Source organism: Pholcus phalangioides, unplaced genomic scaffold (assembly GCF_987345545.1).
Source record: "Pholcus phalangioides strain wild (caught in Gottingen) unplaced genomic scaffold, Ppha-v1.0 ptg000003l_1, whole genome shotgun sequence".
In the NCBI taxonomy this organism is placed as follows: Eukaryota; Metazoa; Arthropoda; class Arachnida; order Araneae; family Pholcidae; genus Pholcus; species Pholcus phalangioides.
The window spans coordinates 8,993,946-9,020,703 of record NW_028301596.1 but is presented as its reverse complement, the minus strand read 5'-3'; the positions used below and the strand labels follow the sequence as shown (position 1 = coordinate 9,020,703).

Sequence of the window (26,758 nt, the reverse complement as noted above, 5' to 3'; positions counted from 1 at the left end):
TTAAGGGTCCAAAAACTAGCTGAAAAATTGGTTGCACTTTATCCGTCTATTGTTTTAATTATTACTAATAACTGAATAACTTGATAATCCAAGTTAAATTTATTTCTAGTCCAAAATAAAGTATTTGAGGTCCCTCAGGTCATTTATAGGACCACAATTACCACACGCGTAGCTCGAACAGAAAATTACCTACCTCACCTGAATTAATGTTCCTCCTATTGATGTCTTCAAAAAACCTTCTTCTCTAGCAGACCTCTCGCGGACCCCCCCCCCCACACAAATCCTCTCTAACTTATAGGGGAAGGGGGGGGGCAGCTAAACAGTTTTGTGTAAACTCAACCTGACACATGCGTTGTCCTTGAGTGATTTGAACTCCCGTACATTAGCTTTTCGAATGAGAGGGTGTGGTTCATCGAGGGTTTGCCTGATGATCGAGGGAGGGGGAAGAATTGTCTACTTTAACCCTACCGCCCTAAGTATAATCTCGGAGGGAAATCCCAATCGGAGGCGTACGCAGGAAGGGGGGGGGGAAGAGAAGTGGAATCGCAATGAATTTCTTAGAGAAATTTTGAGTTCTTAGCCTTCGAACAGCATTGAAATTAGCACAAATTGATTACAATAACATATAAAGGTATTTTCTCCCGATATTTCAATTATTTTTTTCCATCGAAAATAAATTTTTGATCGCCCTCCCCCTCAGGCGTACGTCTCTGATCCCAATATGCATTAAGAGGTGGGGGGGGGGCGGAACTGACGAAATTTTGCTGATGGGGGGGGGGGTCAAAAACTGCCGAAGGACTGACGTAATACTTGAATGACCCCAAATTTGTTGAAATCATTTGAATTTAATGACCACCTCAACAACATGAAGTTCTTCCAGGAAGCCTCTAAATAAATGTATCTCTTTCGTTTTTTTTCTACCATCGTCACATTGAAATTGGAATTTTTTTTTTCCTATCAATTTCTTGAGATTTGATCTGTTCAGATTTTGATCGGTTTCAAAAAGAGCACTAGTATTTGTCGCTATTCGTTTTGAGATCATTTTAGTTCCAATTATCGCTTGTCAGCATCATTCAAGAAGTAATTTTTCATTTAACAACATTCGGTAAGAAAGGTGAATCACCTGGTTCGAGAGATGCTCATTCAATGGCCCATTCGAAGAGTGGGGGCCCCAACTAAGGAGCTATGAGAGGAATTCTGGGAACCTATGCCTATTGTTCTAGCATTTCCTATTTTTTTAAGCCCTTATGAAAACAATGAGACAACAATATCTTCATAAAATGTATGGTGGTAATTCTATTATATGAGTCATGAACAGAAGCTGTTCATGTACTGTGTACTCCATTGTCCACACTTCTATAGACGACTAACGACAATATCTCCTTGTGTACACCCTTTGACATTATTCTCACAGTTAAATTGGTATCAGCAGTTTTTTTTTTTAAAAGACAAGAATAGGTGCATTATATCAGTAATCATTATTTAATGCTTTTAAAATGGACTATTGAGGGTATTGCGATCAGTTCTCCACGCTGGAACCTCTCATTTTCTTGGTCAGATTTGCTACGAAGCACGTTTATGTTGGCTCACATATTCTCGTGACATGCTTCATTATTTTAGATCCGCAATGGGTGAGTCCGATCATCTTTCTCATGGATATCGTTCGATACGTCCGCCAAAATGACGAAATTGTGTGCAGTTACAGAGGCGGATTTATAGCTTTGACGTCCTTCTTCCATTCTAGTCTAACTTATTTGACCACTCAGTCATTAATCAACTTTACCGCCCTGAGCAAAGCCCGTTATGCCTCCGCGAAGCCTGCAACCATGTAAATACGCTTCTGTCTCTAAGTCACTGTTATGATCACTCACAAGATTGCTCACTGTTTCGGTCAACGACATGCTTGTAATCGTTCCAAGTCGCTATTTAGGTCACCCAAATGCTTCTTCATTTCTCGGCCACTCTCTTGGTCACTCACATGCTTACATACAGTCACTCTTATGCTTGCACACTCTCTAAGTCACTCTGCCTCTTTTGAGGTAACGGAAGTAAGTTGCTTTGCATCAGTCCGGGGTTGTGAGCAGTTCTATCTATCTATCTCTAAGTCACTCTTTTCATCGTCCACATGCTTCAAACTCTTTAGTTCAGCGGTTCTCGACATTTATGAATCGCGAAGCCTTTTCCAGCATATAGTTTCTATGACAGAGCCCCGTATGGCTTTTTTTAATTCATTTATCAAGTTTGCTGGTTTATTGGTTTATTTTATTGTCCTGAGCGGCCGCGATGGGTGGTTTGAGAACCTCTGCTCTAGATCACTGCTCTAGTGTAACTGTCCCTCGCTCTTTAAGCCACTCACAGGCACTGTCTTGGTTGATCACTGACCTGGTGCTCTCACTCTTTGGTTACTAACATGCTTACACAATGTTTTGGTTATTCGCATGCTTGCACATTGTTTTGTTGCTTACTAACCTGCTCACTCACTCGCTCATTGCTCACCTGCCCCCCCCCCTGCTCATTCATTCACTTACTCAGTCACTAACTCCTTCGCTTACTCACATCCTCCCCCAATTGCTTATTAATCCTTTCACTTGCTCAGTCGCTCACTAAACTCACTGACTCACCTGCTCTACCACCCACTCACTATGCCACTTTGTTGAATGAATTGCTTGTCGGGGAATTTTCCTTTCGGTAAATTGCGTGGCGGTGAATTTTTGTCGGTGAATTTTCGGCATACGCCTTCAAATACAATTAAATCGAAAGAAGCGAGCTTGATTAAAAGTTGACGAAATTTTTTTTTGTTATTCGAAAACATTTATTTCCATTCCTTGGCTGTATATAGCTACCCGTGTCTCTCAATACCCCGATGGCCATTCGGTGGCAATCACCATCATCATCCAGCTAATGCAATTGCCATTTTCGTGAAACGGATCTGAAATCGGCAGCAAATGATGCGAAAGTAAAAACCCCCCTCTCTCGAAAGTAATTGAAACCAACAATTTACTTATAACCCATGTATTATCGTAATTACCAAATCACACACAAACATCAATTTGTTATTACTTATTGCCATGCGATCTCTCTCTATCTAAAGAGAATTGCTGGACTGGAGAAGATGACGCTAATATCATTTTCTACCCTGTCGTTAAACACTGGTTTGTGAGAATAACAGCCACTGAGGAGGGTCACGTAGAAATAAGCCAGAGGTAAATTGAATTTTCGTGAAAGGGTTATCTGAGAAGAAAGCGAGGCGATGCCTCAGATCGACGAGCGAAGGACCTCTCTTTCTTTTTTTTTTTTGTCGTGTAGTAGGTTTTGGGCCACCCTCTTCACCTTCAATTCTTACAGCATCCAGATCTCATCCTGAAGGTGAATTGCTCAACTTAAGTGATTCCGTAGGGACTTTCACGGGTAGTGCGTGAAGAAAGTAATTTTCTCCATTCCGGCTCAAGGTTCTCACTATTTACCTTTCTGATTCATTTTTTTTTATACTCTGAATGGACTCGAATGTATAAGTACCAGGACTCGAACCCGAAACTCTTGTATGCGTAGGTGTGACCAATCAGGTTTGGTCTTTTTATTCTTCAACGACTTTTCTTTCTGAGAGTCCAACGGCAGTTATAACGTAATCGAAATAGCGGTTGTAATTTGTTAACGGCCATTTCTCCCCGTTCTTTTTATTTTTTTTTTTTTGAGTAATGTTTATATTTTTGTTTTATATCGTTTTTCAACGTTTTCCATTAAAGGTGGAGGTTCTGGGCAGTTGAGTTTTGATCATGCGTGTCGTTAGTCTTTTAAATTAAGAGACAAAAGGTTGGGTTGAATCAATTTTCTGCTGTCACTGTTTCTTTACATAACGAGTGAAAAGCGCACTTTCGGAAGTCGTTACGACGACCTTGGGATACCAGATTGGTCACGTGGTCGGAAAGATATGACTATAGTTTTCGAATTTTTTTTTTTAGTCAACGGCAACGTGATGAAAGAATTTCTGACGACCATAGATGCAGATTGAGTTTTTATTATGGTCACCATATGACCCGTATTTTACGGACATTTTCTTTGCTGTCCCAGCTTTTTTCTAAGGACGCTTAGCTTTTCCCGTGGTGAATTTTTTTTCATCTCTTTCAAGAAATTTTTAAACTGATGAATTATATTATTATAATTATGAATATAAATACAGTTGAAATCCGGTATAGCACCCTATGAAGCCGTGCCAACCCTGGTTTGAACCACAAATTTTCATAAATATAGGTATTACAAGAGTTTAACCATGTTTTCATATTACGCAAAACTCGTTGTGTCACCAGAAATATGCGAAATAAATGGTGGCAATGTTTGCCATGTACCACGTTCACTCGTGAAATTCAATTTGATTTCCTGCTACTTGCAGTAGGGCTTTATTATCGGTGTTTATTAGCCATGACTGGCAATTTCTTTCATGTTTGGAACTTTTTTCGAATGAGAATTAGAAATGTCCCTTATTTGAGATCTAGATTTCAACCGCACTCTTTTCGCTGAAATATAGTTGGACACCACTCCTTCAGCTCAAAATTTTATTTCCCGCCACGGAACGTGCATATCAGAATTCATTCAATCATCAAGCCGGCTTATACAATCAAAATACGTGCGTAAAATTTTCACACAGGCTCTCAAACATGCCTGTATAAAAAAATAGAACATGCATGCTTGTGTCAAGCTTACATTTATTTCATGTGGTAGTCGCTTGTATTGCTGTATTTGTTACCGCTAAAGTGCGGAAATCAGTTAATCTACAGCTTAGCTAGGTAATGTGCACATTAACATCTTCACTGATAATGCAATCGCTCTGGCTTGAGATTAAGAAGAAAAATCAAAACCACAAGCTGATTTTTTTACTATCCCCGTGAAGGGTATCTGATCAATTACCGAAATATTATATCATCAATACAATTATTAATACTCTTAAATAATTAGGAAATATAATACCTTTCTAAAAATTAATTATTGAAATTTTTGAACTGTGATATTTATTTTTTTCAAATTTTAAGGACCTCGAGAACCAAACTCACTACTTTTATTCGGGGAAAAAAAAGGAAAACAATCATCTGCCGTTTTCTCACTTCTTATCAAAAAGATAGGTGGCAGCACTTCCTGAAATGTGTTTTTTTTTTTTTTCTTTGGTGTAATGTAGTGGCTCTCGTGATTCGTTCCAAATCTAAAATGCAGACTTCTACCTCGGATGAAACGGCAATTTTTTCGTCAATTTCGCTCACGGTTTTATGTTTTTTTTCTTTAAAATTCCCAGAATTACAGAATTCATAAACATTATTTCACTTCATTCACATGAAACTATGCTTTTTCTGTTCCTAACATTGTTTTCCTATGTTTGTTGATACCTAACGTTGAAAAAGATTTTTTATTACATGTTTGATGCTCCGACTTAAGCTTATCTACTTGACTTGAGTGGGATTCGGAAATTTAGCCTCCGACATTACTTCCCCGTTACATACACGTTTCGCCCACGGAAATTTTGCACCTGACATTTCGCCTGCACTGAACGTATGAGTAACTTACCGTGTGAGTGACCATATAAGCGGGTGAGTGTCCGTGTAAATGACCAACGGAGTGACCGTTTGAATGTGTGAATGTGAGTGACTATGTGAGGTTGAGTGAATGGCCAAGTGACGGTTACTCAAAACATTATATAGGCCTACATTGTTGAAATTTTTTCAGCACATTCACATATTTAGACACGAACGAAATGTCGGGTGTGAAATATCCGGAGCTGAACCTTCCAACTCACTTAGTCGCTCACTTGATTACTCGTACGGGTATGTGCTTGGTCACTCATACGGTCAGGACAGGCGAAATGTCGGGTGGTAAATGTTCCACCCACTTAATCACTCATACGGTAATTGGTCACTCATACCATCATTCATACGTTCACTTATCACTTGTATGCTCCCTCGTACCATCATTCATACGTTCACTTATATGGGTCATTCATACAGTCAGGGCAGGCGAAATGTCAAGGGTGAAATTTGCGGGGGGGGGGGGGGTCAATTGTACCAGGGACGTAAGGTGCTAGGAACGGAATGAAACGGCAAAGTTTCCGTAAACCGACCCGAATCCTGTAAATCCCAGTATTTTTTCCTTCTCGACTATTTCTTTTTTTGTGTCCCGTTTTTCCAACGAAGCTTATTTTAATTCCTAATTTTTACCAGAATCGAGGATATAAATAATTTATATAATTTATAAATTGTGTTGCATTTACAATGACCATATATATTCATCTAACATACTTTTTCCATGTTCATTTTCCTCCGTAAAATGTATTTTAGAACACTTGCTCTGGCACGGTATTGCTCGTCTAGAGTTATTCATGAGGAATATTTAGCAATTTTGCCGACTATTGGCAACATTTTTGACGACATTGGTGATGTCTCGTGTTTATGGTTCCGATTTTTTATATTTTTCCTCGATCAAAATATGGTCATCCCAACTACAATGAAATAACTTCATGCATAGTATTTGATTGCATTTGGCAATATATATATATATATATATATATATACGTGTGTGTGTGTATGTATATATGGAAAGCAAAAATTTATACAAAGCGCAATATGAGAAATTGGATTTCTGTATGAATACACAAACTGTGTGCAAAAGATAAAATTTTTAGCAATTTCACTTTTGGTTGCAATATATTAGTTTTCAGTCCATCCACATGTACAAATCGTTATAAACTACCGTCTGAATATGTGTATGGCGAAGGTAAAAAAGGCACTATGTCCATATTCGTCAACACGTTCATGTATAATGGTTTCTCATTTAACAAATTTTACGATTTTTACCCGATATAGCAAATGCTCATTTAATAGATTTCTTTAAGGAATTTTTACAATTTTTTGTGCTTATACAATCGGCCCTCGATATAATAAACTCCTGCTTAACGAGTTCTACAATCGGTAACTCCTATTTTGACACCCGGATATTATGTATAATTACCGGTGAAAGTGATAATGTTTTTAGTGTTTATCCAATTTACCAACGACGCTTGGGTATTAGACATAATCGCAGGTAAAATTGATAAATTTATCCAATTTACTGAGACGAGATGAGGTGATGCAAAGTAGCTGATCCATCACATTTACCTTAACATACACCACATCTCTCGTGTCTGTTGAAAATCAAAATATTTTGCCTTTGTTATTCTGTGAGGCGGTTTTAACAAATATTGAGGATGTTGTTTAAATATAGTAACTTCCACTAATGGAACTTTTGTATAAGATGCATGGGTTGACATTCGACCACACAGTCGTAGTTGTGGCGTTACGCCCGTCGCGCTCCTTATTACGGTATGAGCATGACGTCGTGAGTAGGTAAATCCTCTTACAAAATAACTAATCTGCAAACGGAATGAGTTTCCTCTAAAATGCTACCGTCGTAAGAAAGACGGAGAGGCCTTGAGTTAAAGCCCACGTGGAGCGATTCGGTGATGATAAATCTGTCAAATTTATCGGACTTCAAACTGCGCCAGTAAATGGAACCAAATACGCAAAATCCTTGGTTCTTTTCTTTGAAAGAAAAAAAATAAAAGAAACTGAATTATATAGCATCAGTGTATTTTAAATTCCAGAGTTGATGTTGCCTCGAAACACCAAGAAATCTATCAATCAGACTTATTTCAAATCAAGCGTCTTCCCTTTTATGATATAAACTTCGATTCTGACATTCGTCATTTGTATTATTTCGGAAATATACATTATATAATGGTCATGTTTGATTGAAATTTCGGAAACTGACTTTAAATGTTGCTAAAAATTCCTCAGTATGGTTTGGTTGAAAATTCTGTAGAATTGCAGGAAAAGCATTAATTCCCGTATCTGAAATCGGCTTCGCGTTTCTTTATTCACCGTTATAGGTCCTAACTTTCCTTCTATTGAGGAATCAACCTAAAAAGTGGCTGTGCCTAAATATTTTGTTGATGAACCCAGTAGTGTGTGTGTGGATAGTACAAGCTTGCACCTTTACGCGTATATTAAGGTGTCGAAGATAAGATTAAAATAGTACAAAACCTATATATATCAACATATTATACAGGGTGTCCCACAAATTGGTAAATAGTTTAAAAATTCATAAAAATTGAACAAATGAACTAAAAAGTTACTGTCCAAAGGAAAATCTTTTTGGATAGGAAAAGAAATTTAGTTAAAATTTTTGTCGATAGAGGACGCTTCATGAAAACAAAATCACTGGAAATATTCAAACCAAATTCCTATAAAAATGTAGGATTTAAGATTAACGTCTCGTTTCTTAGTTTTCCCGCCATTGATGCTACATAAGGTTCTCATTGTGATGGTGGGTAAGGTCATGAAAGATTGTAGAAGATTCACCCCCTTCGTGAGAACCTTTTTCGCAAACTGCATTTGAATGTCCCAATTCCTTTCATTTTTAGGAGGTTTTAAACTATTTACGAATTTATTGGACACCCTGTACATAATGTATATGTTATTATGTAAGTAGTGTCATCTTAGATCTGACTCGAACTTTGTTCTTACTGATTTCTTAAAATTACTTAGTGATAAGAATCGAAAGAAAGTGATAGGAACAAACTCTGGAAGAATGAATTCGGTTATATATGAGCTAATGCTGTGACTAGACACTTTTAAAGATTTAGCCGCTTCTCGTCGTTTTTGAAACTACTGAACATCTACTTCGGCAGGGGCTGCCACCTATTATCTTATTCTGTTGTGAGCAAATGTGATGTTGAATTAAATAGTGTTGTTATACTGTGCGTCTGTCGCCCGCTGTGGGGGAGACATTTTATGCATTTTTCTTTTTTGTCTTTTTCAACAGATAAATCAAAGAATCGTGATTCTGCAACGACTATGACCGACGAGGTCATACGATTGTCCGTCATCGGTCAGCATGGCGATGACGAACCAGACGATGGTTACTACGAGCACACGCTAACGCATCCAACTGCCATTGGCCAAGTCGACCAAGACATTCTCCATTCGGAGGTTGCCATCCTTCCAGGTACGAGTCTTGTCGTAGGTTTTGGGTTTTATTTCCGGTGAATCATTTGGGGTAAATGGCTCCCCACATGGGGAACCGCTGACATTGTCGGGTGGGTGAATCATGTGGGTATACGTTGTCCATGTCTTTCCCACATGGAGAAAACACTGACAGTGCACTGCTTTGGGTCCCCCAAACTACAGCTCTGACAGCCTTTTCGGATGGTGGTCATTAATAGCCAACCCTCATTCAATCAAACTTGTGGCACTCTCCAGAATGTTGATCTTAATCAGTGATTCAGAAAGAAGTGAATACTTGTCATGAGCTTGATAATTATAATTTCATTTTTTTAGGGTCTCGAGACTCGTCAGGAAGGAGCATAGTGATAGTATCAAGCCCTGCGATGAAAGAGTTCGGTTCAGTATCCGCGTGCCAGCTGGCGCAACTGTTACTGTACTTTCGAACCATACCGAAGTAAGTACTGGGAAATGAGTGACTTTTACTGGGTTTTCAGAGACCTGGAAAATCAGAGGGAAAGTTAGAAATGAGAAATATTTTGCAGAAGTCAGAAAAATGGAAAGTATTTGACAAAAGGGGGGGGGGGGAATAAAAAATTATTTGATAAGGGTCAGAGAAATGAAAAATATTTGGCAAATTTCTAAGAGAAATGGAAAGTGTTTGACAAAAGTCTCAGAAATGAAAAGAATGTTTGACAAAAAGTCAATTTGATAACAATCAATTACGAACGAAACACAATAAAATGAATGGATGCTATAAGACAATGTCTGCCGTGATCCAATTTTCGTTTAGCATATGAAACTATTTTCGTAACGGAATAAGGATTACCTATTCGATTTCCATGACAAGTGAATGCGTTCATTCTCTCCCTTCTCCGTTGTTTAAGAACGTGGGAAAGTGGTCAACACCCCTTTTTTTTCGCGCATTCCTCCGTTGCAATTCGTCGTGCGTAATCTTTGTGTACTTGACCATTGACCCGAACCTGGAAAAAATCGAAATGCGTGCATTGTCTTTTGAGCTCGATGTTTCCCACAAATCAGGTTCGATTTCGGTGCTATAGAACTGTCAAACTTTCTTTTATCTTTCTCATTAATTTTATTTTAGTGTGTGTGTGTGTGTGTACCTTTTGCCATTTAGAAAATCACAACGTGCATTTTTCTTTTTCATTTACCAAGTGAAAAATCATTGAAACGTTCCAAATAACTTTGAATTTCAAGCTCCACGAATCGAATGGAATCAATGGAAATCTATAGATACAGAAAATCTTTTGATCTTTCTTAAATTCGTGTAAAAAGCAAAATCTTCATTATTTCTTAGAATGAAAACTCTGATGTGCGATATCTTTTTTTCCGTTTTTTTTTTCACTCGAATATTTAGTGAAGGATTCCGAGGGCTTTCCATAATGCTTACGTCACCTTTGAGAAATAGATTGAAATTATTTGGTTATGTTGTCAGTCGTGTCTACGCGATATCGTGACACTTCCATTGAATCCCAAAAATGCCGTGACCCACTAGTTGGGAAACACAGCCCTATTAATAAAAATTTATCACATTTACTGGCAAAAAAATCGCGGAAACCTATTTGATTTCATCATTGAATTAAATGAAGAGGTTCCTCTAAAATTTGATTTTAAGAAAATGCACAGGGTGGTCCATAAAATCGTTAATGTTTTAAAACTTTATAAAAATTAAAGGAATATTTGAATGCAGCTTGCGGAAAAAGTTATTTTGATTATGGGGGCGTTACTTTGGTAGAAAATAATTAGTTCAAATTTTTATCGGTAGAGAATGCCTCAAGAATGGAAATCACTGGAAATATGCAAATCAGAGTGCTATAAAATTCAGGGAGTACAATTAACAACTCATTTCTGAATTTCCCTGTCACTGGTAGCGACATAAGGTTTTCATTGTGATATTCACCATTTATGGATGTTGTTTTACCTTAGCCACGAATCGCCGGCTGAAGCTATACGGACGTTTCGAACTCCGAAGAGATTGGAAAAAGGTTCTGGTCCAATCACTCCTACCCGAATTCAGCGTCCTTTATCTACAAAAAATTCAACTAGATTGTTTTTTTCTGTTTTCCGAAATTTTATCGCATTAAAGCATACTAATTCCTTTAAGTTTTATGAATTTTTAAACCTTTCAGGAACTTATGGGGTAATTTGTATTATAATAGGTGTGTACAGAAATTCGTAGCATGTAGGTCTTCGCGTATATATAAATGGTCACCCAGTTAAAAATTTTTCTCCGCAGAGAGCAGGCAGACCTTCAACACGATACTCACATAACATGAAAATTCAAGCATTCGTCATTTTCACTTTAAAATATGTATGGCAAACGAACTACTGTGTATATGATTTCATTTTATACAGTTGCACAGCACTAGTATAAAATGAAACAAGCATAACATGAATATGTTTGGGTGACATAAATGCACACAAGCTCCTGTATGTACCAATTCGTTAGATATTCCGTGGAGGAATCTGTACGACGCTCACCTAAGAATGTTAAGTAGCAGTATGTATGTGACTATCGGCTCTGTAAAGCGCAATATTCTTCTTTGAATGACTTCAAGATTATTTTGATTTTACACCCTCCCCCCTCAAATGAAAGGTATCTATAATGTAATATTCCTGTTCGAAATACCCCCAACATATGTACTGTGCATACATAATTATTAATATTACGATAAAGTTACGGTATTTCTCTTTTTTTTTAATCGGATTTTCTCTCAACTGACCACTCTTGGCCTTAATTAGGCCTGATAAGAGATTTAAATAAGTGCGCGTGTACTATGATACTAATGATGCACGCTTATTAATCTTCGCTTATATAATTCGAAGTAAAGTGAACTCGATTCGGAATTATTAATGAATGCAACCCCACCCCTTCCCAATGAAGTTCTCCTCGATTCAAATGTAAAGCATGTTTATGCAGATTCGTTCATTGAAAAGTACGTGATGCAGATTTGGCGATGTTACATTCCGCTTATCTCGCTTTGTTTGACAGGAAAAACTACGAAAATTTTCTTTTTCCCATTGTATTTTTCCGGATATTATTATTTTAAAGACGGGGGGGATGCGTTCCAACGCACATCTTGAGACGGATCGCATCCGGTTCCCATCATATCCTGGTCATAAACTATCCATTCAAACGTCTTCGCATCATATGTGATATGCAATTAATTAATTTAACTTTTTGGTCAGAGCTATATTTTTTTTCGTTTTGCTGCATCGCTAATATGATAGCGATTGTTTTTACGATCATTTCTTCTCAGAGGATGTTATCGTGAAGCAGGAATTGACAAGTTTTTTTTTACTACATATCCGCTGCACCCTTGGGAATAGGATAAGAATTTTAATTGAGAATTTTTCGGTTTGAACCTTGAAAGTGGTAATACATTGGTTTGGAATCATAGCCCTATTAAAATGTTCGTTATAATTGTTTTCCGAAAAATATCTTTCATCGCTCCTTTTGGCAGTGGTTCTTAAACTTTTAGCCCCCAGTGTTACCCTTGAGATAATTTATTCGTGGCTCCATTGCCTTGATCATTAATGTCCTGTATTTGCCCCTTGCTCCTTTTGCGTTGACGTTGTTTATCAGTGGGTCTCACTCAGCCGTCGTTCACCAGCTAAATTTTAGTCAGCACCTTACTTATCCATCAGTTACTAGCTTTAACTCTTATCCTTCATTTGCAAACTGTCTTATTTAGCCATCGTTTGCAGTGTCCTCTCTTAGCCATCGTTTGTCAATGGCTTTACTGAGTCATCGTTTACTAGCTGGATCACTCAGCCACCATTCGCAAACTGTCTTATTTAGCCATCATTTGCCAATAGCGTTACTTAGACATCGTTTACAATCTTTTATTTAGCCATCGTTTATCATTTGATCATTTTTGTCGCACCACGGTCATTTTCTGCACACGAGGGATGGTTAGACCGGGACCTACAATTTATTGCCGATTCCGAACGGCAGGCTTGTTTTTTTATACTCATCGAGAGGTTAGTGCGCTAACCTCTCGATGGGGGACTCCCTGCGGTAGCAACTTTTTCGGCGGTCATGTCGCTGTTTTTGTTGTACCCCTGTGTCAGGAAAGTTTTCCGACAATGACTAACCTGGTATCGAACTCGCGACACCTCTAAACATCCTTTGGTACTTTAGGCGAGTATCTTATCGACCTGGGCTACCGCGCCCCAGCCATCGTTTACAAGTAATCTCATTTACTTATCGTTCACCAGCAGCCTCACTTAGTCATCCTGGTCAAGATGTTTTTTTAGCCAATTTATTTAGCCGTCGTTTACGAGCTGCTTTACTTAGCCATCGTTTGTCAATGGTTTTTGCCACAAATCGTTCACCAGCTGTCTTACTCAGCCACCTCACTTTGCCATCGTTTATAAGCTGTTTTTTTAGCCATCGTTTGTCGGCGCCTTACTTAGACATCGTTAACAAGTTATCTTATTTAGGCATTATTCACCAATTACTTCAGCCAGAAATCGTTTACCCAGTGGCTTGCGTTCACGAGTGGTAATCTTTTACAACCATTCTTACTTAGCTAGCTATTTCAATTATGACAGTCATAATTTGCCAGTGCAGCTCCCTGGTCTTACTTAGCCAAAACATTTACTTGCATGTTAATCGCTCTAGTGGTTCTTAACATTAATTTCCTTATAAATAGTCCTTTACGTAATTATCCTACTCAGTGACAATGTTTGGCCACGTCCTTAGGAACTGCGACTCGCACTTCGAGAACCCCTGCCTTTTGGGAGTCTCGTATTAAAAGCCTTGATTTTTCTGAACGCACTCTTTAGATTCTCTTTAAATTTTGATCATTTTAATCGAATCATTTTTTTTTTTTTTGCACATGGACGTATTTGTTAGGATGAAGTTATTGATTAAAATGATCGAAATTAAAAACAAAAAAAAATTAGTAAGAGGACCTATATATGACGTTGTCGCGTGATGGTAATTATACAGGAGTGGCGACGGATTTAAAGGGGAGAAAAAAGATCGTTTACTGGTGAAGTGCCAATTACAGGAGCCCTAAACTCCCCTCCGTCCGCAAAACTTTCAACTTAATAACCCCTCATTATCCTTCAGTATATTGCACAAGCAGGCAACGTCCTGATGAAGTAATTAAGACCTCATGCTGGAATATAATCATTAGAGCATTTTTTTAGAGACTCAAATATGCCTATGGTTATGTTTTTTTTTGGTGTGTGTGTGTGTTTTTTTTTTCATCTGTGTGTCACTCCCCATCTTGTGAGGTCTCTCGAAAATCGATAATATCTGCTGTGCCACGCAATTTATTACCCTGCCGTGCTCACTTATATTGACCGTTTCTTTATTATTATCATCATCAGGAAAGAGGCAATTTCTCGTGGTTTCTTCATGTTGATCGATGGATCGAATCCATGCGAAGAATTCTGGAACGTTTTGGACGAAACATTTTGTCTTCTAGAGGTAATGGACAGTTTTTAACGTTCTCAACAAATAAATGTGACCCCTGAACCAGTTTTGTCTGGAGGTCAAAATATGATTATTTGCTGCTTTTAAATTTTAAATGTTCAAATTTTGATAGCTATCTATGATTTTTTTTTTTTATTACTTAGGCCAATGTGTCAAATGCTGTTAGTCAAATAGTGCTGTTGAGCGGTGAAGACTCCATCGATATAGCTGCTCTATTCTCAACGAGTAGGATACAGGTAGTGAAGAATCCAATTTTGATTTTATTATCAGTGATAAGCGTATGAAGAATGTTCTTTCTTTGATGGTTTATACTTTTTTTTTAAATTTTCAGTGTGAAGTTGTTTCTTCGAAAGAAATGCTTCAGACTTTTGTTCCGAAAGACCAACTCCTATCATGTCACGGAGGATCTTTCTCTTACGACCATCAGGAATGGATCAGCTTCCGGAAGGTATTCTTATTTCATTCGATAAACTGAGTTGGGAAAGACGGCCTCCCGTTTGTAAATACAACATATACGGAAAAATGGCTGTGTGAAGAGATATTTATGTTAAGGAAAGGAAAATTCACCTCTGTCCTTACGGGGACTCCAACTCTGGTATCTGGTACGTCGGACGAGTGCTCTACCTCTACGCCACCATCTTGTGGCCATGATTTCATTCGCAAGCTATTAATTAGCAGAATGTTGCCGCCGTTCATTGCACAGAGCCATTCAGCACATATATACGCTCCAAGGAGAGAATATCTGCTTTCATAGCTTAGAACACTCGTTCGGCATAAGAGAGACCCGAGTTCGAGTTCCCATGACGGCAGAGATTAATTTTTCTTTCCTGGCAAGTGAAGTTGCCAAATATATTGCTAAAATTTTCGAAAAATTCCAATCGCGGAAAATTATGGGTAATGCCAATCAAGATGTAATTCTTCAAAAAAAAGTATATCTTCGACAAGTATTTGAGATGAATTAGACTATATATTAGATTGTAATTCATTATGATAGAGCCATGAATTATACATAATTTATAAATCATGAAAAAATAATCCTAATTCGTGGTTTCAACTAAACTATTTAAAATAGGGGAAACACGGGACGTTTGATTTAGAATTTAGGATGGCCAGAAACGAGAAATACGGTCATAATATATCCCGTGAAATACGGTCATAATGGTCGCCGTTTTATATAAAAGTTTCTGATCCGCGCGTGAGGCAGATTTACCGCATATCTGTCACGCAGACTAAAGGGGTGCGCACCCTTACCCTTTACTATTTTAGCTTACATTGTGATCTTATCCAACAAATTATCTGAATAAAATATAATCATGTACAGTAAATAATAATATAATTGTATCTAACGTTTTCCAGCGAAGATAAATCCGGTCGTTGAAAGACGAGAATATACGGATTGAAGATATTAATTAACAATAATCGAAAAAAAAATATATATATATATATATATAATGTTAATAAGTCTTGCATAATTTATAAAGAACAGATTAATTTGCAATGATAGTAACGGAGTTCATAATTACCAGTTTAATTCTTCCCATTTTCTAGAAGTGGAAGAATCAAAAGAGAATATTTCTCAAATATGAGGAAATAACTCATCATTATATCTAGAACTTTACGAGAGGGTATGTGTGTGTGGAGGGGGGCGGGATAACGCTTATAATGTACTGATACTTGAGATCAGAAAGCATTTCTCTCTCTCTCTGGAGCACTCCTGGGTAATTGGAATTCTATTTATATGTGGTTTCGAATTGCCCAAAGCTCGACAGTTTCTTTGAAAGTCTCTTTTTTTCATCGTCTTTTTTTCGAGTGGGTTGCAATTATTAGGATAATTTTGGAGAAATATGATACAATGTCCTCATTGAGGGTTTTCGGAACCCTTCTATGTTGTTTCAGTTCTTATTAAATGGATTTTGATCTGCGCGGAAACAAATGGAATTATGTACACTTTATTTTTTTGTTTTAAAGATAATGAAAAGCTTGCGTTGTTTTATTTAATTTTTCTACTAAATAATTTCGCTTCAATAACTTTCATGAAATCATTTTTCTTTCCAAACATTAATAATGCATTTGGGGAAAGAAAACCCGTTCAGTATTCTATTAATAGCTTTTCATTATGTTTCATTGGAGGCGACCAGTTATATCGAATGTGACTGTATGTATATATATGTAATAAATTTATTATTTTCTTCGTGAAGTTCTGATTTGATCTGTCCCGTATACAGTTCCTAGAGCCGTTCATCAACGGCTGCCGGCTGTCTGGCCGTCACTTGGTGAACCTTCTGGAAGAGCTGAGGGGAAGCCGACTGCCGCCTTCGTCCGCGCTCACCCACCAGATGATCGAACAGCAGAAGAGTGTTGTCAGGACCACCTTCCAGGACGAGCAGCTCAGGCACCTTGAGGAAGAAGGTGACACCATCCTCAAGGAGCTTGACTCGTACAGGACGAGGTCCCCTCACAATGCCGATTATGGGTAATTATTTACACATACTTTCCTTTCTTTTTCCCCTCGGTAAATGTGATAAATCGGTTATTATAGGTGCAATCGCCAATCGTCTCGGTAAATTCGATAAACTTATTACTTTTACCTGTGATTATGCCTAATACCCACGTGTCGTCGTTGAATTTTATGAATTCTGAAAAATTATCATTTTGTCTGTGGTTTACAGTCAAACCTCGTTAGTGCGTCACCCGGTTAACACGTCACTCCGCTTACCGGGTCACTTTTTGGAAGTCCCAATTGTTCTCAGGTAGGAATTTGCACAGCTATGGCTTACTCCGTTTAACGAGTCACTCCGCTTACCGGGTCACTTTTTGGAAGTCCCAATTGTCCTCAGGTAGGAATTTGCACAGCTATGGCTTACTCCGTTTAACGAGTCACTCCGCTTACTAAGTCATATTTTTGCTCTCCCAAGAGCGACTCATTATCGAGGTTTGACTGTATGTATAATATGCAATCGTTGTTGGTTAGTTAACTTATAGTTAAAATTGGCAAGTAAGAGCTCGCATAGAGAGAGAGAGAGCTCACAAAAACTTTTAAAAAATGTAATAAATCAAAAAATTAGTTAAATACAAGTTTTTTTTATATCGGGGTACGATCGTAAATTTTTTTAGATAGGAGTTTGTTATGTCGAGACCCGATTTCAGAACTATAAGTGTTATTTCGGGGGTGTTCGGAAAAAATCGTTACATCAGGGTTCATCATATCAGGTGCAGAGAGACTCTGGCTCACAAGTGAGGTCGCCTAAATATATATAACAAATTTTTCCTCGGCAATGAGACCAATTTTCCATATTTACCAATAAGACATGGTGATCATGCATAATAACCAGCAAATGTGATGAATTTAGTACGATTTATCGTGTTTACCAATGACGCTTGGGTATTATGAATAATCACCGGTAAAAGTGATAAAAAATTTAGGGAAATTTACCAAACTTACCAAAATGGTTGGCGAATGTGTATAGTAACCAGTTATTATGCATAATAAATTAATTTATCATATTCACATAGCATATGCTGGGTGATTACTTAATTCCTTTTCCCGCAAATTACTGGCGAGCCGTTGATCCTAAAGGCATACTTCCAATTAGAAAAATTATCCAATAACGTTCCCAACTTTTCTCCAGTTTTTGAAATCAAATATCTCGGTGAATATTGCACTAGAAACATGAAACTAACTTTGTTGGCTTTAGGAGAGACAAGGCAACAACTTTCCAATTGGGCTTTTGAGAACACGGTATCCGTATAAAAGTTATTTATTTTATTTTAATAACTATACAACCCCTTGCAGTATGAATGACATATCTGAGTTCACGTTGTTTGAATACTTTTTCTAATTAGAAGTATGCCTCTTGGGGCTCAGCAGTAATTTGCGGCAAAGGGGGACTATGGAATCACCCTGCATATTTCTCGTTATTTATTGTGATTATTTTCATATTTCTATAATTGTTTTTGTGTCTGAATATCAGTGAGAACTTGGAGCGCACCACCGTCCTGTACGACGAGCTGAAGAGGGCCATGTCGAAGCTTTCTCGACTCGCCGACAGGAGATTGCGACGCCTCGAGGAGTGCTTGCAAATGAGGACGTTCCAAGAAGAATCTAGTCAAGTAAGTCCCACTAAATATCTCAGTAGGTCGGATCCTATAGCTCGATTTTTACCTATCGCGTACGAGACTTTTAAACCCAAAGCCCTGGTCTAATTGGCCTTTATGCGTGAAACGTGACCTTGGTTCGAGGAAAATGACAAAAAAAAAAAAAAAAATTAACCTTTTTTTCTTAAGGTATCATTTACAAACCCCAAAACTTTATTTTTTGCATGAATACTAAGTAGTATCGATGATATTGGGGGTAAAAAGGGCAAAGAAAAAGTTAAATTATTCAAATATTTCATCTCCATCGCGTGTTTGTCAATCACAATCTTGAAAGAAGCCTTCCTTGAAGCCTTGATAGTTCCTAAACAAAAAAAAAAAAGTGCATTATCATCATCAGCTTTACAGTGTTGATTGTCCCGCTAATCCTTCTGAAAATATCACATATCATTTCAGTGTGATGCTTATGCATATAAATAGGAAAATTAAAGAAAACCTGGCAAAAAAATTGTATGTTTTGCGGACAAGAAGGGAAAAAAACACTTCTCAACTTACTCTTTCATGAATATATATATTTTTTGCTCTTCTCACACAACCTGCCCATTTTTTTTTCTGTTCTGTAATACCGAAGAGGGAAACCCATATAAGTGCGAAATTCCCATAAAAAAAAGTAATGAAATGAGAATCTTGAATGAAAAAGAGAAATACACGAGAGAGTCAGAGAGAGTCAAAGTTCGCTGGTGTGAGGCAGGAAGTACAAAAGTCACACTCTGTATGAAGATACAAAGTAATAGAAATGTATTTTATGTATGCATATTGCTCTCTGGGAAATGGTTGACCCTGAAAAAAATATAAGAAAAGATGTTGTGGTCTACGCCCCGAGATGGAAAAATCGCGCTTGAACGTGACCAGAAATCAATTTCGCTCTTTTTTTTTTCTCCTCCTTAAGGCATAAGAAAATGTGTATAATTCTCAAAAGAAAAAAGCGTTTCTCGTCCAAAAATACATTAGTTTGTGTATCTGCCTAGGGTTGAGGTGTACGCAGCTATTTGTTTGCTTATATGATTCAAAGTAATGCAGAAAAATATCGTGAAAAGTGTTGTCATGTTTCTCGTATTAGTTATTTCAAATATATGTGTTCGTGGTTTTCGTAGAAATGAATTATATTTTGTTGCTTTTTCGTTTATACTTTTTCTCGAATTTCGATGGTTTCATCTTATATTATATAGGGGATACTTCTATAATGTTTTATGTACCTATGCCTACTTTTAAAAGGATTTTATTATTGATTACCTCGATGAATTTGGTGTTTTCCTGGACATTCTGTGTTTCTATACACTCCGCTTAATACGATCACATCAGTTTTCCTGTTAATAATAACCGAATGATAACTACATCTGAAAAAGTTCCGTTTGCAAGTACGCTGACCATACATACCGTTTGGTCGAACGGGGTGTTGGGAATAGTTAAAACGGGACAACTGTTTTTCTTCCCACATAAGTAGTTGCAAAATGTTCAATCGTTCCATATTTTATTTTTTTAAATTCCAAAACGGGACCTTTTTTCCTTCTTTTTCTGCATTTAAGATAAAAAGCTGCATTCAGCCATGCGTTAAAATGAAACTGTCTAATGTTTATTACGAATCACGATACATTCCATAATGTGCTGTATGTTTATATACATTCCCTTGAGACAATCTCTTGGAAAAAGCAATTCGAATCAAGTCAACTGAAATAAAACTGATCAACAACTGAACGGAAAAGGTTTTTTTTTCTTACATTTGCCTTCACTACGGGAAGGCCATTGCAAAAGCAGCTCCCCACGTACATGCATCACAGTGAATACTATGGGCCGATTACGGCATTAAATATGGAAATGTTTGTCAACAACGGGGGCTGAGGGAGAACACCTTCAACATAATCTTGCAGCGTCATAACGATAATTTACAGGGATGAATTGGAGAACATAAGTTTAGTTGAACTTTAGTTTCAGAATGCGCAAAAGAAGTTTCGATAGAAAAAAAATTCATAACATTATCCGAAGTCCTGATAATGAAAATTTATTCCTATGTTGCGATATTGGTCCGTTTCTTGCAAAAATTATAACGATACCCGAATGATAACATTATTCGTGATTATAATAAGTGGCGTAAACTATTAAAATACAGCAGTTAACTTGAATACTTCAAATATTCTAAAGTGTTTAATTGAACAATGAATGTATTGAAAATTTGTCGTACATGCTTGTGTTTTTTGTATACTTACTTCAGCAGTCAGAAATTACATTCTGCTTTCGGTACCATACACAGCCCAGGTCCATCTACCCTTTCAGACCCAAGCATTCATATTTTTGGAAATTAAAAAAAAAATTGCATTTTCGATATACAAAAAATACATTAAAATCATAAATGTCATCACATCTTTATATTTATATATATATTTTTTTCGCGAGGAAATAATTCGCTTCGTTCAAGTTCAGGTCAAGATGATGCAGGATATATTCATCTTCAAGTACAATTTTTTCCATAGTTTTATTGCTAAGTTTTATGTAATAAATCACATTTTTCCCTAAATCACTTATTCCTGGAAGCTATCTTAAAGAAAAAATCCTAAAAGTTCAACTTCAAGTGCTGCCCTTCCATGGAAGCCCCCCCCCCCCTCCACCAAAGTTCAAATTCATCATTTCCAACAAAAAACTTACACAATCCTTCAAGTCAGGACTTGACTTCCTGAGGTCGAAGAAAAAATATTCTAAAGTGAGAAAAACTATAGTTATATTTAGGAGTGAACAAAATATATCGAACATTTCGTACACGCACCTGAAGATCAGCAAAGAAATATTAAGAGACTTTTTCCCCTCGATTGATTTAATTTAAGGCGACTTTATCAAGCCGGATTTGAACCTTTGCCCTTTAGATTCACAGTAGAATGCCCTACTACCTACTCCAATTCAGGCGATGTTTGTTTATACAAGGATGACGTCACTGTCCGCTACCATACGAAGGTTTTTAACAACTGGCTGTTGCGAAGATATATTTCGGAAAGAGAGAAAATTCAACTGCCCCTGCGGGGAATCGAACCCACGTCCTTTCACTTTCCGGGTGAACGCACTAGACCACTAGAATTGAGAGATTCTGTGCCTCTGTAGTCTAGTGGTCTAGGGCGTTCACCCGGAAAGTGAAAGGACGTGGGTTCGATTCCCCGCAGGGCAGTTGAATTTTCTCTCTTTCCGAAATATATCTTCGCAATAGCCAGTTGTTAAAAACCTTCGGATGTTTGTTTAGCCTAAAACTATTTTTACACCATTTTAAAAAGTTAATATGAATAAAAAACATTATTATTTACAAACTTTTATAAGTTAAGGTAAACATAACTTTTTTTTTTTCTTTTCAAACAAAAAACTGCTTCTTACCGAAAATATAATTTAGAACTGCTCCGATCGTCCAGTGAGTTTGACGAGCTCCCTCTCGAAAATTTTGGAAATTATCATCAAAAGGCAGTTTGTGAAGTGGATAGACGAGAATAATGTATTGTCGGATAATCAGCATGGGTTCAGGAAGGGGAAGTCATGTGTAACTAACCTCCTTTGCTACTATGATTACGTGACTAAGGCTTTGGGTAAGAGCAAAAATGTCGACGTTGTTTACCTTGATTTCCAGAAGGCATTCGATCGGGTCCAACATGGCAAACTCTTGAAGCGTTTACACGAGATTGGAATAGGGGGCAACTTGCTGAATTGGATAGAATCGTGGTTAAGAGATAGGTCGCAACGAGTTATGGTGAACGGGGAATTCTCTGGTTGGACAGACGTCACAAGTGGAGTTCCTCAGGGAAGTGTCCTTGGCCCCATACTTTTTTCACTTTTTATCGACAAACTCGATCAGGGTATCGATGGAATTACTAGCAAATTCGCAGATGATGTGAAGCTAATGGGGGTAATCGGAAATGAAAGCGATAGGGAGTTGCTCCAGACCAACTTAAACAAGATTGCAGCATGGGCAAATGAATGGAGCATGACGTTTAGCGTAGATAAGTGCATGGTCGCTCATTTTGGTTCGAACAACCCACGGTTCTCTTACGAGTTGAATGGTGTCACTATCCCGGATGCAACTAGAGTCACCGATTTGGGAATTCTCATTGACGAGCGACTTAAGTTTTCTGAACATTGTTCAGCGGTTGTCAAAAAATCGAATAGAATGCTTGGTCTCATTTTCAAAAAGGTCTCTTCGCGTTCTCCTAAAGTCATTCTTCCGCTTTTTCGAGGCTTAATTCGTCCTGGACTGGAGTATGCTGTAAGGTTTTGGAGACCATACCTACAGAGGGACATAGACTTGGTTGAAGGGGTGCAGAGAAGAGCTACGCGTGTCCTTATTGGCACACAGGGCTTGAGTTATGAAGAAAGACTTCATTTTTTGAATATGTTTACATTGGATGAACGCAGGTGTCGAGGAGATATGATCGAAGTGTTCAAAATTTTCAATGGGATGGATAGGATGGACCATGAACTTTTAGTACACCGTCAATCGACTGCTTTTACAAGGGGACACCAGTGTCGATTGGTGAGGGACAATGCAAGGTTATGGTGTCGCAGGGAATTTTTCTCCAATAGGGTTGTTAATAAATGGAATAGCTTACCCCCGGAGGTAGTAAATTGTAACACAATTGACACGTTTAAAAAGAAATACGATAAACATGTTGGGGTAAATCGAGAAGCTATCCATTCTTAGAATAAGACAACCATAAGTATTCTTTATGGGCATTGTATAATATTTTATCATGTGTATATATTGTTTGTAATTTGTGTTAATTGCATTTTTAATTGGGTTGCTGTATTTTTGAAACATATGACATCCATATTTTTATGGGCATCTTTTTATCAGCCACCTCGTTGGGCATTTTGCCTGTTGTGGCGTTGTATTTGTATTTGTATTTGATTAATCGATTAATCGGATCGGTTAATCGATCAATTGTTAATCGCAGTTAAATATTTTAGTTCTGTTAATCGTATCGATCAATTCGATTAAAATTATTATTATAAGTTTGTGAATTGACTTGATTTTTCTTTAAAAAACTGATTAGATACCTTATAAATCATGCTCTATACAGAACATTTTGGATAAATGACCATATTTTAAAAAAATATTTCAATCAATATTTTGATTAAATTGGATTCAACAAAAACTGATGATTTCAGTTTGAAATTGAGTTTGATGTGAGTTTTAGATGACAACCAAAATTCATTGTCTCCATTGTGACGTTAGCTTTTTTGTATTAGGGGCCGTTCAAGTATTACGTAAGCAAATTTTTAGCCATTTTTGAACCCTCCCTTGTCAGCAAAATTTCGTCATCAGCTCTGCCCCTCTGAATCCAACTCATATTTTCATAAAGGGTGGTTGATGACGTAAGCATTATCCAAAGCCCCTCCCCTCTTGTCATCAAAAGTCAGCAAATCGGAAACCCCCTCTTGCCCCCCCCCCCAATCAATGATGACGTAATACTTGAACGGCCCCTTAGTGGAAGCATCAGTTCATCTCCTCACAAGTACAATTCGACAGGAGTTTCTTGAAAAACAAGAAACTGTGTAATCGAAATCAGTGAATAATGTGTAACGATCAACTGAATTGCTTTTAAGTAACTAGTTATAATTTTATTTGGCCGATAAATGCCAGCAAGTGAATATCCTTGTGGCACCAAAAACGCCGATTTAGAAGGTGTCATCATCAGCATAAACTTGGTGATGCCGCTTTCGAAACTGTGATCCCTGTACAACGAAATTTTCCTTGTTCCGCGGAACACCGTCGTATCGAGATTTTACTGCACATAGATCTCATAAACCACGAGTTTTTATTGCAGTGATTAGCAGCGCACAACTTTAAAAGACTGGCGCCATGTTTTTATTATTATTATTATTCATAAAAAATCAATAAATTTATGGATAGCTTTAGTTCCGTATCTCGTTGTCTATATTAGGCGTCTCGAGGAAGTTAATGATGATGTTCATCAATGCTTATTGATGAAACAGGCCTATTCAATCATTAGTGAAGTAGGTTCAAGTTGATTTATCATTGGTGGTTGGAACGCAATTATACAGATATCCTCGCCATTACGTGCACCATACATATTAGCTGTTCGGTTTTCTCTCTTTCAAACCCGCCTCACCATCCCCAATCGTTTTAAGGTCTTAAAGATAATGAGAGCATGTACGTATATGTGTACTTATGTATGCACGTATAAGAATGGACCGCCACCATCATCACCAGAACGAACGCAAATAAAGTGAAAGGGGTCGAGCTCATAATCGACCAAAATTACTCCGACTTAGCAGTTACTTGTCCATTAAGTTCCGCCATCGTTTTACGCTTCTCTGAATGTGTAACAATTCGCATAATGAAGACTTCTAAGGGGGGGAAGGAAGCATTTTTTTATTAATCTTTTAGCAAAGCCTAGTTCACTGTCGGAACACTTCTATTTAATTACTGAGATATGTTCCGAGCCATTTAAATGAGAAATGACATTTCTCTGTGTGGTCTGATGTATCGGGAACAGAAATGTCATTTACGAAAACGCAGTCTCTGTGTGTGGTGTATTTGTCTCAGAAGAGCCTGCACGGGGCGTCCAATAAATTCGTAAATAGTTTGAAGATTCCTAAAAATTGAAAGAATTGGCATATTTGAATGCGGTTTGCAAAAAAGTTATTCTCATGAATTTTTTTTTTCTTTTTTTGATACAAAAAAAAATTAGTTCAAATTTTTGTTTGTAGAGGGCCAGGGAAACCAGTCCGGTAGGAGTGATTGGACTTGAACCTTTCTACAATCTCGTCTGCATCCGAAAAGTTCGTAAATCTTCTCCCGGTGATTCGTTGCTGAGGTAAAGCAACTTACCAATAGTGCTTCATCCACCAATGTTAACATCACAACGAAAACCTTGTTTGCGCCAGCAACAGAAAAATTGAAAAATTAAATCCTGCATCGCACAACTCGAATTTTGTCGGATTTCGATTTGCATATTTCTAGTGGTTTGCTTTCGTGTAGCGCTCTCTATCGATAACAATTTTGAATTTTAATATAGAAGAGCCAGACAGCCCCTTCGGGAAGCGACGAGAAAAATTAAATTCTGTCTGTGTTATAGATTTTAATAAAATTAATAATGTCACTATGTCTGTAACTGAAAGTTAATTTTTCTCATCCTGTGAATACAAACTTAAAGGTCATAATAAGTAAATGTTCTGTTAAGAAAATCACCCATCGTTTGTACAAACAAGAACAGTGGGTTACTATTTGGTCAGACTTGTGCATTTTTATATTAAACCGAGTTTTGAAAAAATTAAATTGTTATCGAAATTGGAAATGAATTTTTCTGGAAATTTCACCCATCGATGAATTGCGGGGCTAAAAAGCTACAATCAATCTATATTAAACACTATCCTACTTAACTTTGGCATAAGAAAAAAAAATTAAATTATTTGTGCTGTTCTTATACGCGAAAAATGAGCATGAATTGTGAATTATAAACGTGGTAAAAATGTTAGCAAAATACCGTGGTAAAAATTTTATTTTACACATGGTCAATTTTAAATTATGAAATGAAAATTCATGCCTTGAAGGATTGAAATTTATTAAAAATACCAAGTTAAAATGAAAATTTAATAAAAACATTAATTTAATTTTAAAAAATAACAATTTAATAATAAAAATTCTAAATTGATAAAAATTTAAAATCATTTGAATTTCTAAATTAATAAACATTTTAAATTGATATTAATTTAGAATTTTTTTAATTTAAAATTTCTAAGGATCTTAAATTAATAAAAATTCTAAATTAATAAAGATCTTAAATTAATAAAGATCTTAAATTAATAAAAAATCTAAATTAATAAGGATCTTAAATTAATAAAAAATCTAAATTAATAAGGATCTTAAATTAATAAAAATTCTAAATTAATAAAAATGAAAATTCACTTAAAAATTAACTGAATTTTTCACTGTTATTTTGCACTAGCTGATACCCGGCGACGTTGCCCGCCCCGTAAAACATTTATATATGTATAACTTATTAATTACTTCTTAATCCAAAAAATTTCTGCATCAAGTAAGAAAAAATTACTTTTATTTTTTAATATTTTGATTAAAAACTTCAGGCAATCGCTTGTGGATACACAATATTTTTTCTTTTTCCATCTG

General features: G+C 36.9%; 1 protein-coding gene across 3 annotated transcripts in view; it reads left to right on the top strand.

Moving 5' to 3' along the window:
• LOC149088015 (uncharacterized) overlaps nt 1-26,758 on the top strand; it is a 517,816-nt gene that overhangs the window by 388,279 nt on the left and 102,779 nt on the right. For all 3 annotated transcript variants that reach the window (XM_089243788.1, XM_089243779.1, XM_089243797.1), the window contains exons 7-13: nt 8,839-9,021; nt 9,354-9,474; nt 14,382-14,481; nt 14,631-14,723; nt 14,819-14,935; nt 16,713-16,960; nt 18,459-18,597. In XM_089243788.1, coding sequence (XP_089099914.1) covers nt 8,839-9,021; nt 9,354-9,474; nt 14,382-14,481; nt 14,631-14,723; nt 14,819-14,935; nt 16,713-16,960; nt 18,459-18,597 — 1,001 coding nt within the window. The remainder of the gene's footprint in view (nt 1-8,838; nt 9,022-9,353; nt 9,475-14,381; nt 14,482-14,630; nt 14,724-14,818; nt 14,936-16,712; nt 16,961-18,458; nt 18,598-26,758) is intronic.